The 17,390-nt window shown below is 40.3% G+C and overlaps 1 protein-coding gene across 4 annotated transcripts in view; it reads right to left on the reverse strand.

Annotated features, from left to right (window-relative positions):
• The window catches only part of trim33 (tripartite motif containing 33), a 29,860-nt gene that overhangs the window by 11,629 nt on the left and 841 nt on the right, over nt 1-17,390 (reverse strand). For all 4 annotated transcript variants that reach the window (XM_080030413.1, XM_080030411.1, XM_080030412.1 and 1 more), the window contains exons 2-10: nt 12,543-12,661; nt 10,532-10,685; nt 9,673-9,805; nt 9,355-9,471; nt 5,027-5,141; nt 3,994-4,140; nt 2,747-2,864; nt 2,011-2,432; nt 1,347-1,547 (exon numbers count right to left, since the gene is read on the reverse strand). In XM_080030413.1, coding sequence (XP_079886539.1) covers nt 1,347-1,547; nt 2,011-2,432; nt 2,747-2,864; nt 3,994-4,140; nt 5,027-5,141; nt 9,355-9,471; nt 9,673-9,805; nt 10,532-10,685; nt 12,543-12,661 — 1,526 coding nt within the window. The remainder of the gene's footprint in view (nt 1-1,346; nt 1,548-2,010; nt 2,433-2,746; nt 2,865-3,993; nt 4,141-5,026; nt 5,142-9,354; nt 9,472-9,672; nt 9,806-10,531; nt 10,686-12,542; nt 12,662-17,390) is intronic.

Here is a 17,390-nt window from a genome sequence, read left to right on the forward strand (position 1 = left end):
GGGGAAATATCTGGATCTCTAACTCTACCACAATGTTCACTGGTCATTGTGACGGGAGAATTATTTCCAGTGATGTTTTACTTAGACATCTGTGAATTGTATAATGTTCACACCTTCTGTTAGTTAAGTACCATTTACAAGGGGTGGGCAATGAAGAATGTTTTTGGAAAACAGCTCCTAAGAGTTCAATTGTTTTATGACCTAACATGTGAAAACGTTTTTCTATAATGTGTTTACCAACTGAGTATATTTGTGTTGACACTTAAACTGATGTAGACACATTTAACTGCATAGAAGGCTGCAAGTTTGAAGTGATGTTTGTCATTCCTCCTACCCTCATTCATGGGCAGAGTGGTCTGACCCTTTTCAGCTGAATCGAATTTTGTTTTGTTTTTTTCGAAATTTGTTTGTTTTATCTACTTTTATAAAATATGTAAATGTTGAGAAGTTTCAGTTCATTTATTCCCACAAGGTTTAACTGATTAAAAAACTTCCACAACAGTCATTAACTGTGTCTACCTGTTCAACGTCAAAGGTCAAGTTCACATTAGATCTAAATTGTATTACGGTCATACCTGGGAGTACCCTTTTACACATCAAAGGGGTGTTAAATAGAATTTTGGTCAGTAATGAGACGTTTTTTTATGCATACACACCGATGATATTTAAATGAATTATATTATTTTTTACTTTTCAACTAGGACATCAGTAAGGATGGATAGCAGCATATACATCTAAAGACTTCACAAATGGTCGTCCTTCAAAATAAGCCTAACTTCAGACTTTGCTTGGAGGGACATTTTAAAATTGAAAAAATTTAATTGTTAGTGCTCTCTAGTGGTCACACTATGAAGTGGACTTGATAGGATATTATTCTAAACAGAAACAAAAAACAGAGTCACACCCACAGACAAGTTAAAAAAAGAACAGACATACAGCTGTGTTGGAGCCTGGCTGCTAAATTTCTACAGACAATGAAGTGCAAAAAGGCCAAATGCAATTTCCCTTCACTGTCTGTTAGTGATAGAATTTTTGCATTAGAGATAACTGTATATTTCTTTCTCGGAACAGACTGTATATCCCTTTCTTCAGACCACATTTCGCCCTGTGCATCCAAACAATAAGTGCCTTCACATTAGAACTGATATATTTAGGGTTAAACAGTCTTCGAAAGTCACATTTGTACATTTAGTGCATTGTTGTCATCCCACAATTACACAGGAAAAAAATGTGTAACACAAAAAACTGCATCACACCAAAATACAAACAGTTTTCCCGGGAAATAAACTGCAAACTTAATCAGTTCATCCATTTCATTGCAGTGGAAGCAGAGTGTTTGTACTGACCTGTCTCTGTAGCAGAGGCTGCATAATTGGAGAATATTGCTGTCCGTTATGTCTGGGCTGAGCAGTGGGCATTCGTCCCAGTGGTGGACCTTGGAGACGCATGTGTACATGTGTGGACGGGTACATCTGGGGGGCCGGCCCACCATTCATACCCCCAGGCCCTCTCGGTAGCTGCTGCATACTAATAAGCCGTGGTGGAGGCTGTTCAAAATCACACAGAGAACCACACTGCATATAAATCAGATCACTCCATAAAACACAAGTGTGGCAATTTATGCAAACAGCAAGCCCTTTTCATGGTCATGCAACTATTGAGGAAAAAACATGCAAGTTATGCTGGCATGAATCAATTTATTGATTCGTAGCTCTACAGGGAACACGTTTCAGATTTGAATCGTCAATTCATCACTTCAGTCATGAAGGAATATTAAATATGAAACTGGTTAGAGCTTTGATCTGTGCAACAACACTAAGTTGACATTTTGTCCTTTTTTTAGTGCAGTAAAACAAATAGATCTGGTCCATCACAACTAACACTAACTTTTGGGCAAATTTGCTTTAAATGCAAGTCTTTGTCATGTGGTGATGCCATGGCAGGTAGGTACTGTCTCCTTGTTCAAACCCGCTGCCAAAAGCAAAAGACTTGGTGGTGAATAGTGTTTACCTGCTGTTGACCCATGGGTGGAGCGGCCTGCCTGGCCTGTTGCTGGGACATTTGCGAGGCGAGGCGCATCTGTTGCTGGATGTGCTGCTGCTGCTGCTGTTGTTGTTGTTGTTGCTGTTGTTGTTGCTGCTGCTGTTGTTGTTGTTGCTGTTGCTGTTGCTGTTGTTGTTGTTGTTGTTGGTGGTGGTGCTGTGCTTGATGCTGTTGTGCTTGGTGCTGCTGTGCTTGATGCTGCTGTGCATGGATCTGTTGTTTCTGCTGTGCGTAGGCCGCCTGCTGCTGCTGATGCTGCTGCATGTGCTGCAGCCGGAGCTGGGCCAGGTTGATCTGGCCCTGGTGTTGTTTGGGTGAAATGGGCGGCCCTGCTACCAACACACTGGGTGAATGCGCAGGTGCCGGCAGCTTTTCGATCACCAAATTACCTACAATATGAAGAAGAGGGGTTACAATGAGGGACAGTATGCATAGTGTAAAAAAGTGCACGTGCTTTAGACAGCTGTGAAAAATGAATGTATGTAAATGTAGTTGCAGGGCAAATTAATCAATTGCTATTTTTCAGGTTCAAATTTAAATAGGAACTATTTTCATAGTGTAGTGTCAAAATAAAAAAAACTTTATATTTCTCACAGTGCCATTGCTATATCTCTTTCCAGCCTCTGTCTGAAATGCACCGTTTTAAGTAAGCCCCGCCTCCAAAAAGCCCAGTCTGCTCTGATTGGCTCTGATTCTATCTCACCTAGATTAACCACGTTTTTGGCCCAGAAGGTGGGGTCACAAAAGAAGCGCACCACTCCATTGGCCTGTGGCGCTGGCTCCAGTCTAGCCTTGAGGAGCTGACCAAGCTGAAACAGAATCTACAAACACACACACAAACAAACAAACAAAAAGTCCTCATGTCACTGAACCTGGCTTCCTCGGAACAACAAACAGTGCATTTGTCAACATTTCGGAGAATTTGTCCTCATTTACACAATAACGTTATCTCAATTATCTTATTTGCTGACTGTCAATGGATCACTGATAACATTATTCACCATGGCAACACTAGAAAAAAAGAGCTTGATCCTCTCACTTATCAACGCTTCCCCCTGGAGTTAGAAAAATGAATGAATGCACAATAAGGGATGGAAACAAAATAACCAGAATATTATCTTACAAATTCCAATATAATAATCTCTATTATTCAGAAAAGTGAAAGCATTAGGCTTGGGTATGAGTAGTAATATTGAGGAAACATTTTAATAGGCCTACAGCAGCAAAAGGCCATATGAAAAGGCTGTTATGTCCCTCATTTTATACAGTAACGTGAGAGTTTATGGTCATACAAGTAAAGTGTTCAGTTTAAAGCCTGATTGATTGATAAGAAAAACCATGTTCTTACTTAGTAATCAAAGTTTAAATTCTTACATCATTTCTTAACTATGCTAATAAAGCCTATTATTATTTGATGGGTCTTGTCTGTGACTTGAAGCACGGCCAATTGTTATCTCGTTATATGCACGGGCCAGAGGTCAAAATCAAACCTCATTTTGGCTCTAACCACAAGCGCCGCCTACAAATCTATTTTTATACCACATGTTCATACCATGATGTTTAGATGTGTTCATATATTTATATATACACATCTAAATTTATACCACCACTCCCTCCCACTATGTTAACATCTGTTTAACACATCTGGGCCCATATCAGGAAGCAGGGTTATAAGGTCATAAGTGTCAGAAGCAGATAACTCAAACGCTCCTCAAAACAAGAATTCATTAAGCTACAACAAAAGCTAGGATACAAAATAAAGCCAAATGAAAGGCTATTTAGGGATCGGAAAAAACAGTCAAATTGTCTGTGATGTAAAATTCAGTTTTGCTCAGAGCACGCTGTCGGCTTTAGACTTTATTTTATTTGCCATTGCACTTTTCAGAGCAACGAAATGACAGTTTAGCCTCTCAAATTGCAAAAAGACCTGGGTCTGCCGAGTAAACATACCAGCCTCTTGCTGTAGAGGAGCGCTGTGCTGCTGCCAGAAGCGATGGCCCAGTGGCAGAAGTTGAGCACATGGTTGATCTGATGGGCCAGCTGGGCGGTGTCCTTATGCTGAGCCACCAGCCGAAGACTGCGCTCTTTGGTCACACTCTAAATCACAAAGGGACATTAGTATGGTTAAGAGGGCCTGAACACCATCTCCAAAAAGGTGCATCTCAATATCTGCTACTTGTCCGTATTGGGTGTGCACTGAAAAAAAAAGATGTTGGTGTTAATACACAGCCAAGGCTCTGTTAAGTTGTATGTAAGCAAAGGCGGCCCCACCGTAGCGAGCAACATACCCGTTTACAGAGCCTAGGCTGTGTATTTACACTGGACAACATGGATTTTTTTAGGAGCAAATTTTGAGGAGATATTCACTGATTTTGACAAGAAATCTCCAGAATTGCTGACTCAACCTTTAAATGAATTAGTCTTAATAACCAGGCCAACATTTCTTTCCAAGTCATTACTAAAATGTTAGCGTATGCATAGAGATGGATTAGATGATTAGATTTGATTGGATTAAAATGTAATGATCCCAGTGGGGGGCGGGGGGACTTGAGTTATTGCAACAGTCTATAATAGAACGCAGAAAAGACAAACCATTAAAGAAATAACAGCACAGCAAATGGGGGAAAAACTCAAGTATATAACAAAGAAAAAAATAGACTACATTGGATTTAGTGATAGAACTGAGCAAAACATATGCAGAGGAAGAAAAATCACAGCAAGTCCGCTTATAAAGCAGTGTGCACGAGAAAGAGGAAATGAATGAAAATGATGTATAGTGTTTAGGGAACAGAATGCATCAAAATAACAAGATATAGTTGATAGGTGAGTACTTATTTTGTGCAGAATCCAGACATACTACACAAAAGCTGTTTAGAGCTCTTATTTCTAACCGTGCATTTAACAAAAAACAATACAATAAAACACACTAATTTGATTTCCTAAGGGATTTTTTTCAGACTGACTTTCATTGATATTCTCTTACCTCTAACTGCTGCAGCAAAGCCTTGCCCTTCTTGTTGATCTCGTTGATAAGAGTAAAGACTGCAATTTTGATCTCGTGCTCCACCTTCTTGTGGGTCTCATTCAGCTCTTTTAACCTGGATGACACAAAGACAGGAACACCTTTCATATAGAAACACTGGCCACTAATACACACTGCTGACTGCACATGTCAACCCATAAACATAGGTATTAACTTACAGTAATTAAGTCAATGTGCAGTGTTGAGATAGGCAAGAATATTGCAACTTTTTAAATTCTACATATCTTGTTGTGCGGGGAATGAGTAATGTATTCTTGATTTCGTAAGGCAAAGTATGATATTTTCAATAAGACAAGCAAGGGAACATGTGACCTTTAAAGGTCTCATATTATACATTTTTCTGTCAATATTATATGGTCTTAGAGGTCCCTAATACGTTTTTCTTTAGTTGTTTGCTGAAAAAACCATTCAGATCATTTATTGTAGTATGCCTCTATACCCTGATTTTCAGCTTATCTCACGGTGGCCTATTTTTGAAACCGAGCTGCAACTCCCCTCGTAAATATACATTCTATGAGCTCCCCCCGCCCCTGTCTGGAAGCGAAGCGATTGGCGTCTGCCCATAGGTCCATAGCTTGCCGTGCCTGTGCTGTTACCACGGTTAGGTTTACCCTGAGAAGAACAATGTCTAGTGCTAGTAACGCAGGAGCTCACCCGCACTTTGAACAGTTTGACATGACCGATCCTTGTCTACATGAAAGACTATGTTCATACAGCAGGCAAAAATACCAATAAAAACTATTCTTTTAGTTTCACCGTTTAAAAAAAAGCACAAGTAGCTTCCTATCCGTTGTGTTATTAAAAACGAGGCATTAATAGACTGCTGTGGTAAAGATAAATTAGTGGAGTATGAGCAAAAGCATTCTGTGTTGGTGTATGTAACATTCAGCATGCTTTGCTGTACTGCGGGCATCTTGTCGCTTAGCGGGGAAAACAACATGGCTGTCGCTCGGAAAATTTTCCATCGGATCTCGGGGCCGTGGACCAATAAGAAATGGGGGTGGGGGTGGGGTTATCATAGACTACTGCACGGTGGAAGTTTCTGGTTACTAATGTGGGGGGGGGAAGCATGGACATATAAAGAAAATATGGTGAAGTGGCTGTGCCGACTGTGACGTTATAGTCGGCGAGAATTCTGACTGGAGTATATTGGAGAGGTTTTCAGAAAGGGGGAGGATAGATTTTTTTTATTTATTTTTTTAAACTTTGGCAGTCCCTAGGCACACCGTGGACCCATAGTTATGTTCCAACACATTTAAAAAGTGCGTTTTGCATAATATGTGACCTTTAATATTAAGGTAGAGTCACTAAAAGTGTTGTGTTTAAGTTTGATCCTGAAATACATACATAAATGTGAATGTATAAGTCCTCTCTGAAAAGGCATGCCTGGTCTTGTCCTGGGACAGGTCAGGGGTGAGGGAGACAGGGGGGGTGGGAGGGGCAGTGGGTCATTGAGCTGGACACACACACCCTCCTCTTTCCCCCGACCCTCTCCCCTCCTTATACACACACACGCACGCTTTGTCTTCAGACTATTTAAAGCCACGGTTTTGACCAAGAAGGGCTCTGTTCGAGGGAATTTTTGACTGTTCACTATTTTGGTTCACTTTTTTGTTCACCATGGACGAAAGACTTAAAGCTCACATATTATGCACTTTGCTGTCAATTTTATATGGTCTAAGTAGTCCCTAATACTTATTTTTTTAAATCTTTGCTGAAAAACCCGTTCAGATCATTTATTGTAGCAAGCCTCTATACTAGGGTTGCTGAAATTTCCCGAAATGGCCCCTTTTCAAATCCCGGGATTTCAGAGCTCCTCACGGGATTTCCCGGGATTTCCCGTTGAAACCATTATTGCCCTTTAATACTACTTTAATGGGACTAAATCAATGCCAATAGATAAATAAATGCAGCAGAACAACGCTGTATTACATCACGTTTTATTTCTACTTAAATAACATGAAGAAAAGCCATTCAAATTAGGCAAAATATTTTCCAGAAGATGCCTATTGAAAACGGTGTTTTTATGAAGAAAATACGAAAACATTTTCACAGAGGTTCAATATCAAAACATGGCCAAAAAACGGTGTTTGGCGAACAAATGTATTTCAAACAATCTATTTTTATTTCTATGAACGAAATCAGTTTAAATTGAATATTTTCCAAAGGATAGGCAAATAACAAAAAATGCACTACCGATTGCTCTTAACGTGTGAAATAAGACATGACAGAACTAACAGCCTATTCAAACTGACACGCTAAGCAAGATTACTTTCCAGCTTTCCTTTCTTTTATTTTCATGAAGTGTGACTTCAAGAAACACTGCTCAGCCTGTTTCTGAGCTTTGTCACGAACTGACCACACCGAGAACGCTCTTTCTTCCACGGACGTCGGCTGTATGGTGGAAAGTGCAGAGTAGAGCTGCTGCAGGTGTTTGGGTCGCTCTTTGGTTGCCTCGAAGAGCGCAAACTCTTTTGAAATTATTTTGTGGAGGTCATTCCCATACCTCTGGTCTGGCTCGGGACATTGCATGCAGTCATTAGCCTCGTTCGACTTGGAGCCGTCTTGCTCAGACCTGCGCAACTATGAAGCCCGTCTTGCTGAGCGTCATAATTGCGCAGGTCTGAGCAAGACGGCAACATCTCTAACGAGGCTAATGACTGCCTGCTGCAGATGTGCAGTAAGGCTCTGGGTCATCGTCTGCTCGCGTGGCTCTGGCTGATACGCATATTCTTGGGTATCATCAGACTCTTCCTCGGACACAGCACTTTCAGTATTGTAGAGGCGCTGGTATTTCGTATGCCTGCCTGTCTAAATAATATTTAAAAATATATCCCCCCTCAAAAAAAACAAAAAAAAAAAAAAAACGGGAGGACGGGTCCCGCGGCCAATTTCCGGTACTCCCGGACTGACTCATTTCACGGGAATCCCGAAATCCCGGGACCCGTCCAGCAACCCTACTCTATACCCTGATGTTCCTCTGGTCTCCGGATGACCTATATTGGTGTCTGCTGCCTGCGATCTGGCTGGCCCCTCCCACCTCTCTGCTGGGCCCTCCCACCGTCTCTGCAGTGCTTACGTGATACTAGAGAGACACTGCGTGACTGCGAACACAGTGTTTACCCGGAGCAAAGCCATACTTTGACATAACAGTTTGACATGACCTGACATGATTAAAACCAGTGAAAACAGTAGCCTCACATTTGGTTTCTACAGGAATAACTTCCCACCCTTTGTGGTGTTAAAAACGAGGCATTATTAAACTGCAGTGGGAAAGCCAAGTTAGTGTAATAGAAGCAAACGTTGGGTGCTACTCCCGAAGCTACATGCTACACTAGGTAAATAACAGGCAAACAACCATTGTGGAGATTCCTTTTAGTTTCACCGATGGAATTACTACACAAGTAGTTCCCTAAGCTTTGTCTCGTTATAAACGCGGCATTATTAAGACTGCTGTGATTAAGATAAATTAGTGGATTATGAGCAGAATGCTTCTGTGTTGGTTTATGCAACACTCTGCATGGTTTGCTGTACTATGGGCATCTTGTCGCTTAGCGGGGAAAACAACATGGCTGTCGCTCGGAACATTTTCCAGAGGATCTCGGGGCCGTGGACCAATAAGAAATGGGGGAGGGGAGTTATCATAGAACACTGCACGGTGGAAGTTTCTGGTTACTAATGTGGGGGGAAGCATGGACATATAAAGAAAATATGGGGATGTGGCTGTGCCGACTGTGACGTAATAGTCGGCGAGAATTCTGACTGGAGTATATTGGGGGGGAGGGGTGGGGGTTTCAGAAAGGGGGAGAGTGAGAAAAGGAGAGATTGTTATTTTTTTTTTATATTTTGGCAGTCTCTAGGCACACCGTGGACCCATGGATATGTTAGAACACATTTAAAAAGTGCATTTAGCATAATATGTGACCTTTAAGGTGCGAACACACTGCACTCTGACTCGCGGCGAGATATCATACAAAGTCAATGTACAAGCGCGTCGATAGTTGTGTGACGGTTCTTGTTGAAAGGTAAATCCTTTTGAGAATTGTGTGAATTGGCTTTAATCTTTCTTTCCACATTGAGGGGTTATGATAAATGAACACATAATATACTGTAGTTGAACAGGTTTAATGAATAAAATAAATAGGCTTGGTAAGCTATAAATACACTAAACGTCCTGATATTAATTTAGGGTGTTTAACAGGAGAGGAGGTGCAGACAAACATAACAGCAGCCCTGCAGACAAAGGGTGGTGATGGAGAAACTCTCACCTGCTTTGCACCTGAGAGACAGAGTAATGGACGTAGTTCTTCTTCTCCTGGATTTTGGCAACGCCGGTCTCAATGAGGCCTTTCTGGTTCTGGAACGCCTCCTCTAAGAACTGGTACCTGGGAGTTGATGGGTAACACTCTTATAGTTGCCAAAACCATTAAATAAACTAATTGACCATGATTTAACTTATTGTGTTAAAAAATATATACATATATGAAAAATTCAGATACAAAAAACAGTTAGAGAGGCTGATTGCCAGTAGTTTCCTAGCATTAGTGATCAAATAGATGTGTGGGATGTGTTCAGTGCAGACCTACCTGTGCTCCTTGTGCTCTAGCAGCTGACAGTCCCTACACGTCAAAGTGTCACAGGTCTCACAGAAAAGCTTGAGAGGCTCCTGCTTGTGGATGGGACAGAATACAGGCCTCTGCCCCGGGGCACCAGCAGACTCTATGGACACAAGGGAGAAAACTTGGTTTGATTGGAGAGAAAGAAACAAGAGAAAAGGTAATTTAATCATGACTATAAAATGAAATTCATAAAAAAAAAACAGAAAGAGAAAAAAAGACTGCAACCAAATTAAAGTTGTATCCCAGCAACAGTAGCAATGTCTGCTCAGAGCTTAAGGCTGTTTGCTCCTCCAGCTAGAGGCACCATACATGAGCCAGATTCTGGAGCACTGTTACCATGGCAACAACAGTTCACTAGTACCACAGTCCTCTGTGCTTTAACTAGGCTTTGTAAAATTGAGGCTTCTTGCAATTTTAGCTTCATCAAAGTGTTATTTCCTTTAGGGCTGCAACTAACGATTATTTTGATAATCGATTAATCTGTCGATTATTTTCTCGATTAATCGATTAGTATTTTGGCCCGTAAAATGTCAGAAAATTATGAAAGATTTTGATAAATTTTCCAAAGCCTATGTTGACTTCCTCAAATGTATTGTTATGTCCAAAACACACAGATATTTCAGTTAACTGTCATAATAGGATTAAAGAAACCAGAAAAAATTCACATTTGAGAAGCTGAAATCAGAGAATTTGGACATTTCTTATTAAAAAAGTACTTGAAACGATTAATCGATTATCAAAATAGTTGGCGATTATTTTAATAATCGATTCTTCGATTAATCATTGCAGCTCTAATTTCCTTCACACGGCGGGTCGGTCATCTTACCCGAAGCAGCGTCAGCATCCTCCTTTGTGTGAATCTTGTGATCCTTGGTGATTTTGACCCTTTGGTGGGCCTCCACGCAGGTCTTACACAGCCATTCTCCACACTCCACACAGAAACCTATGGTCCCTGCGTTGTCCTCACAACTTGTACACACCTTGAGAAGGTAACAACAGCAAACATATTAAAAAAAACTCTGAATGATATATAGCTCCTACAAAAGTGTGCTCGCATCATCAAATGATGTTGACTTGATACCGACAGCACTTAAAAAGGAGTCAGGTAGTCTGGAGAATGCTTGTTGACAAAATCAGTGAATATCTTTCTTTCTGCGCCCATGCAGTACGGCCAGGTAGCGGATCGTGAGGAGATATGACAGATTTTGACAATAAGTGATTTTGACAATAAGCATTTTCCAGAATCACTGACTCCACCTTTCAATTAAACGTGGTTTGGGACCAATGTTAAACATTTCCAGGCTGGAAAAAAAGCCTAACATCAAAGTGCTTACTTGTTAGTAATTCAATGATAGTTACACTTATTGGTTAGAAAACCCATTTTGGTGTATTAAAGCTGTCAGAGAATACAATCTCCTGGTTAATTGTATAATATTTTAATGCTTAAACATTTGTGTTCTATGTCCCAGTGAACATAACACACTCAGGAGTGAACTTAACGCACTCGGGAGTTTTTACTTGTCCATGTTCACTTTTTCACATGAGAACATGGCTAGAAGATTCATGAGGAACAATTGGAGGAAAACTCCCTAAAATTCCCAATGCATTGCTTGATTAGACCAACTATGAAATCATTACAACTACATCCTGTAAAAGCATCTTTTTGTGGTTACACACACAAACCCGAAATGTATGCACACACACATTTGTGGATACGAATAGCTGTGATCCTATGTACTATCTTCAGTTCATTTCTGTGTTGCATTGGTGTAACATGTAAATTGCTCATTATTGCTCATAAGTCTTAACTAAAGTCTCTGTGGATGCTTTTGAGATCTGACTCCTGACTCTTTGTGCTTTATTTTTGCAAACGTTGTTATCAGTTTTTCTGAAGTATTGAATTATTAAATACCAGTGACAAAAGCCTAAACAACCTGTTCAGTAAAGCGTTGGCAGGCTACACAAACTGATCGACAAAAGGTAGATCAGATCAGATCAGATCAGATCTTTTGAGTTGTGGGGACCCTGGACCTTGAAGGGGGGGCTGGGGTTATACACCCAGAAGAATATTTTTTACCTTTTAATAAAGTAAAATTCATCAATCTGGTGCACTTTTAGAAGAAAAAAACTAAGGCTAAATCAACTGTTTCCATGTGATCTATTTAGTATGAATAATTTGGAATACAGAATGACCAAAAAAGCAGAAAGAAAAAATTTAAAGTTTAAAAAAATCAAATCAATTATTTATTTTTAAATAATATTTTTCTGGTTCTTCAAAGATCATGGGCCTATATTGAGCCATTTGGCCTATATTGAGCCATATGGCCGACCCTATGTGGGGTCGTGAACCCAAGGTTGAAAAACCCTGCCCTAGAGGCTCAGTCCTCATCAAAGTGGACCCGTTTCGAAACCAAAACTGCAGGTCATCCCCTTCTCTTTTTTTTAAAGGATTATTTTAGACATGTTTATGCTTTTATTAGACACTTAGGAGTTACCTTTGTTTACGTACCCGATTGGCTTTAAAACATCAACACAAAGAAAGTAAAACCACAATTCATAACAAAACATGGTGGACCATTATGGAAGGAATGGTTATGATCTAATTATTGGTATTTATATTTGTTCTAGACTGTGCATAATTAGATAAACATTTTCTGAATCAGGGACAGAATACCCATCCTTTACTTTAACTTAATTATATATTAAAATATCAGAATCTGAAGATTATGTGGAGAGCCCTCCAAATGGCAGAGGACAGCCTTCATGGCAAACACATTGATGTGGTTACACCTCTCAACAAAACAGCATGGGCAAAAAAGCCAACCTTTTTCACATACCTGTGCAGCCTTTTCATCAGACGTGCTGGTGGCCTCTGAGGTATCTTTGACAAAGTGGTTGTCAATAATGTCAGTCTGTTTGTAGTCCTGGTGGCACACCGAACAGCGCATTATATTAACTAGAGGCAGAAGAGACAGAGGGGACACCACACACAAGTCAAAAGATGATCAAAAGGCAAACAAGCAGTCAATATCCTATATAGAAGTACATTTAGGCCATTACCTGACTCCTTATGAAGCTCCATTAACCCCCAGCTAAAAATATTCCTGTTCTAAAAAAGGGAGGATTTATAAAGGGGCCTTCAACAGACTTTTGGCGTATTACCTTAATTTCCTTAAGGTAAATTCCTGTTATTATTAAATATTCTTGGCACAGTGCAACACTCAAGGGGGTGGGAGGGGGGGGGGCTAATTGATTTAGCGATTTCCTCTAGAAAATTCAATCTTGTCCTCTTTGGCATTTTTATTAGAATATTAAATCACATGACCAAAAACACAAGGAATGCTTCTCTTAATCACTTTAGCTGGCCTAGTTAATGGAATTAGCTGGATTAATGCTATGATCATGCAGCCCAACAAATCATTTGATCAGTGCCTTAACTTTCTCAATTATTTCTAATTAAAGTCTAACATTATGCAATAGATTAAACTTCATGGAAGTGTTTGGAATTGTGTCAGCATAATATGTCACCCCTCCCCCATCTAATGAAACCATAAATTCCCCCCAACCAGCCAGCTGAGGTAAAAACCAGAGTGAGCCAGAGTGAACTAGAATGAGCCGGTTTGAGCCAGTCTACACTGGATTGAGCAGCACACAGCCGGTTTGTGTGAGCTCCAGCTGCATGGCTCCCTGAGTGATTGATGGTAGAAGCAGATGGACAGATGGAAGCAGATGATGGACAGATGGACTGTGTTGTGTTGTGTTGTGTTGTGTTGTGTTGTGTTGTGTTGTGTTGTGTTGTGTTGGGGGACCCCCCCCCCCCCCCACACACACACACACACACACACACACACAACACAGTTGTCACTTTTAACTGGACTGGAGCAAGTCATGCCCAACTACACAATTAAACAAACAAACACAATTATTTGAACATGATCGTGGTTGTTTTTCTATTCATACATCAAAAGCACCCCCAAGCAAACAAGTCATATTTATCCCAAAAACAGGTTGGTTTGAACAAAAATGGCTACGGCTTAGCCTTATATGCCCCCCTGGAAAACATGTTGTTACCTTTCATCAATCTTTCTTTTTTGAGAGGAAATTAGGAGGCTAATTCAACTGTCCTATGTGAGCTGTTTAGTACTATTTTCTGTAATAATTTAATATGTTGAGGAAAATTAAGAGCTGTGTGACTGTGTGCTATTTTCCTGAATAATTTGGAGACATAAGGTCACATGACATGGAAGCTATTGAAAAAGATCACTTTACATGATCCCAATTCAGTTTTAATTTCTGGACCTAATTTTCACGACCAAGTCAGCATGGAGGTATTGAAATGGGTTTTGTGTAAACCTGACAGTATTTAATGGACATTAAGTCAGTGGTCAGTGTACCGGGGATGATGGGCGTGTTAACCGTCGACTGCTGCCTACTGCCGGTGAAACTAGTAAGATGTCGATGATGACTCTGTCGAATATCCGACTTGGAACTAACTTCACAGCAGTTATTAACATTTATCATACTTAGTTTGAGGTGGGTCAAATAACGTTATGAAATGGATGTGAGTAGAGCCGTTTCTTTCAGCGGCTCTCAAACAACCCCGGGCCCTCGCTGTGCTTCCTGCAGCCTGCGGTCTGTGGCAACAACGTGGAATACAGCGTAGAGATTTACAGTATTTGGGAGAGAACTATTATGTTGACGTTTTTTATTTTAGTTTTTTTAGACTCTTTTTTTTTTTTGACAGGACAACTTATGGGTGCCAAAAGGAGATATCTCAGGGGACATCCCTTACAGATATCATCACATGTTAACTTTGCATGATGTCAGTCACCACTTTAAATGACTTACAACATGGAAACCACAAAGTAGATTTGGCTTTGATGTACCCTGCCTGCCACAACAGAAACAGATTACAATCCAAAATGGCAACTTTGGTCAAGCGTCCAAGTGAAATTGCATTACTTTACAACAAAGCAGCGATTAATGCTGTGAAAGATAAGGACTAGTTATGAAGTATTTTGAATGTCAGTTAATATTACATTTTCAGATTAAGAATTCTTCATACTTCAAAGCCTATAGTGGTAAGTGGTAGTGAGAAGCTACACAACATCTAACATTAAGAGCTTGGCTAGGAGTTCTGACCAGGGCAGACATGTAAATTAATGCTATAACTCTAGTAAATCACAAACTTATAGGACTTTACTTCTTGGACGCAAGAGGTCAATCTACAATTTTCTATAAAGGGAATCTGGTGTCATGCGATACCGAATCACTCCTGAAACCAAAACTGATGTAATATACTGAAAACATTCTTTAGAGCACGTCACATGCTATTAAAAGTTTCCACTTTGACAGACAGTAATATAAATATGTCAAGGTTGATGGCAGCTATTGTACGGAGCATGGGATGGATGTAATTCATGGTGGGAAATAAACTTTTTTTTTTTTTTTAATAAATCAAGAGATTTTTTTTTCACATCTGAAATCTGTTTTGGGGGAATTTTAGATAATTTTCTGGGCAATTTTTTTTTATCAAAAGTTGGGAAATATCTTGTATCCTCTATCAGGGTACCACCAGAGTTATCCAAACCAAATGAAAGACTTTCTAAGACCGTTTAATACTCCTTGAAACTTGCCAACAGAAAATTTATTTCAGCGTTTTTCCGCAATTTGCCATGCATGCACTATTTTATGGCTGTTAAACTAGTATGTGTAAAAGTGGTAACCTCCTTCAAACAAAAAGGTGTCATTATTGGCTGACAAAAGAATGGAAAACAATAATGACATCCAGAGTGGCACTGGGCAGATCATTTTCCCTGGATGCGACAGAAAATGTTGCACTGACGTCTGACAACATGACGCTCCTACCACTTATAGTGAATGCCGCTGGTTCATTTAGAATGTAATTGACATGTAAACAGACGCTACGCGATTGGTTGGCAGATCCAGAGTGGCACTGGGCAGATCCAATAGTTTTAAACTTCAACAGACACCCGCCTTCAGTAAGTTTACGCTTGTCAATTGAGTGATTCCAGACCTTCTGTACAAATGAAATGAAGTACGATGGTCTAGTAGGACCAGGTTACTGCTTCACTAGTCGGCACCAGAAGTACTACTCGGTTAGTAATTCAATGTCCAGCAGTTGGACTTGAATATTCAATGTGTGTGTGTGTGTGTTTAATTGTAGGTTAAAGAGGGAGATAAAGACAGCACAAAGTAAAGCAAAAGGGTTATCTTGACCGCAGCAGAAAGGCACAACAACTGTATTCCATCACTCAGGATGCCAGCTGCTCCCGTTATCAGTGCAGTCTATATAAACTGTGCGGCGCACGTTTCAACGGCATACATTAACGGCTTGGTATTTGTCAATTAGAATGTTCAGGCTAAGGGGCTCCTAAATGGTAAAATAAAGGCACCTTGGTTTTCTCAGTGTTAACTTGCTGATAGACCATAGACTAAATGAAAACTTCCGCTAAACATTGGGGTAATTAGTCAATACGGGGACTCCCTAATTTAAGCACAATATCAGCTTGGAACTCCATTCAAACTTCAAAATGCAACATCATCAAGTCCAAGTGATGGGCAATTCTGGTGCCGATATAGTAAGGCAGCGGACGTTTAAACGAATATGCATCCCTAATAAATTCAGGTCAGGAACAAAAACGGTGCGCTTGCTTGTGCGTGCACGCGCGTGTCATCTCATTAGCATAGTACTTTGGCCTGGGCACACGTCTCCCAAGCGTGCCGTGGCCGATGAAGTGTTCCGTGCTTGAGCTCGGATGGAGTGCTCACACTAGCCAAACGATCTAGACTTTAGGGGGCAAACGTGCTTGGGAAATGAAACAGATGGCCTAGTTTGAGTGCGCCCTTAGAACTTGAAATGCAAAACATATTTTGTTTCGACTGCCAGTTCTCAGATGGGTTTTCCATGGATGATGTAGTTACATTCTCTTGTTCAGCACTGTAATGAAATTACCTTTTGTAGAGGTTCACAGTCAGCAACATTAAAGTCCTGAACGCTGCCAGTATATCATCTAATGAAATGTAATTAGCTGAAGTCTTCCTTTAAGAGGGAGGCTTTGAGAGGATAACTATGGGTTGAACAGTAAAAAGAAAAAGAAAAAAAAAGAAGTTGAGAAAAAAATAATAATAAGGTGAGAGTAGCGAAGCAAAATAAATGTACTATTGAGGAGCACACACCCTGGCCGGGTTTTTCAAAGAATGGAAGTGCAAACCAATCCAACACTCTAGTTTACTTCAGTCTGCTCTCAGAGTTAAGATTTGGGTGATTTTGGACAGTGACTATTAAAGCTTTTGCCAGGTATCTGACAATCAACATTTCCAAAAACATATCAATGCCGTGGAGTCTTCCAGGCAGATGGTGTGAAATGGGCATCTCTTAAAAGCAGTACGGTAGCAAGCAAAACTTATTGACAAATTTAAGTATGCTCTTACACAACAGTTAATATTGGCTTAGGCATTGAACCATGGCAGCACTCAACTTGAAGTCTGGTGCAAGACAAGTGGCTTTGGAAACCAATATTGAGTAACAACTCTATTCTGTTCACGTTTCTCACTACTGTGTGTTTGTATACCTTGTGGCAGTAGATGTGATTCATCTTTGGATCAATGCCATGTTCAGGTACGAGATGGGAGTGTTTTTTACTACATTAACACCCGCCGGC

The sequence above is a fragment of the Ammodytes marinus genome (assembly GCF_949987685.1).
Source record: "Ammodytes marinus genome assembly, chromosome: 7".
NCBI classification, from domain to species: domain Eukaryota; kingdom Metazoa; phylum Chordata; class Actinopteri; order Uranoscopiformes; family Ammodytidae; genus Ammodytes; species Ammodytes marinus.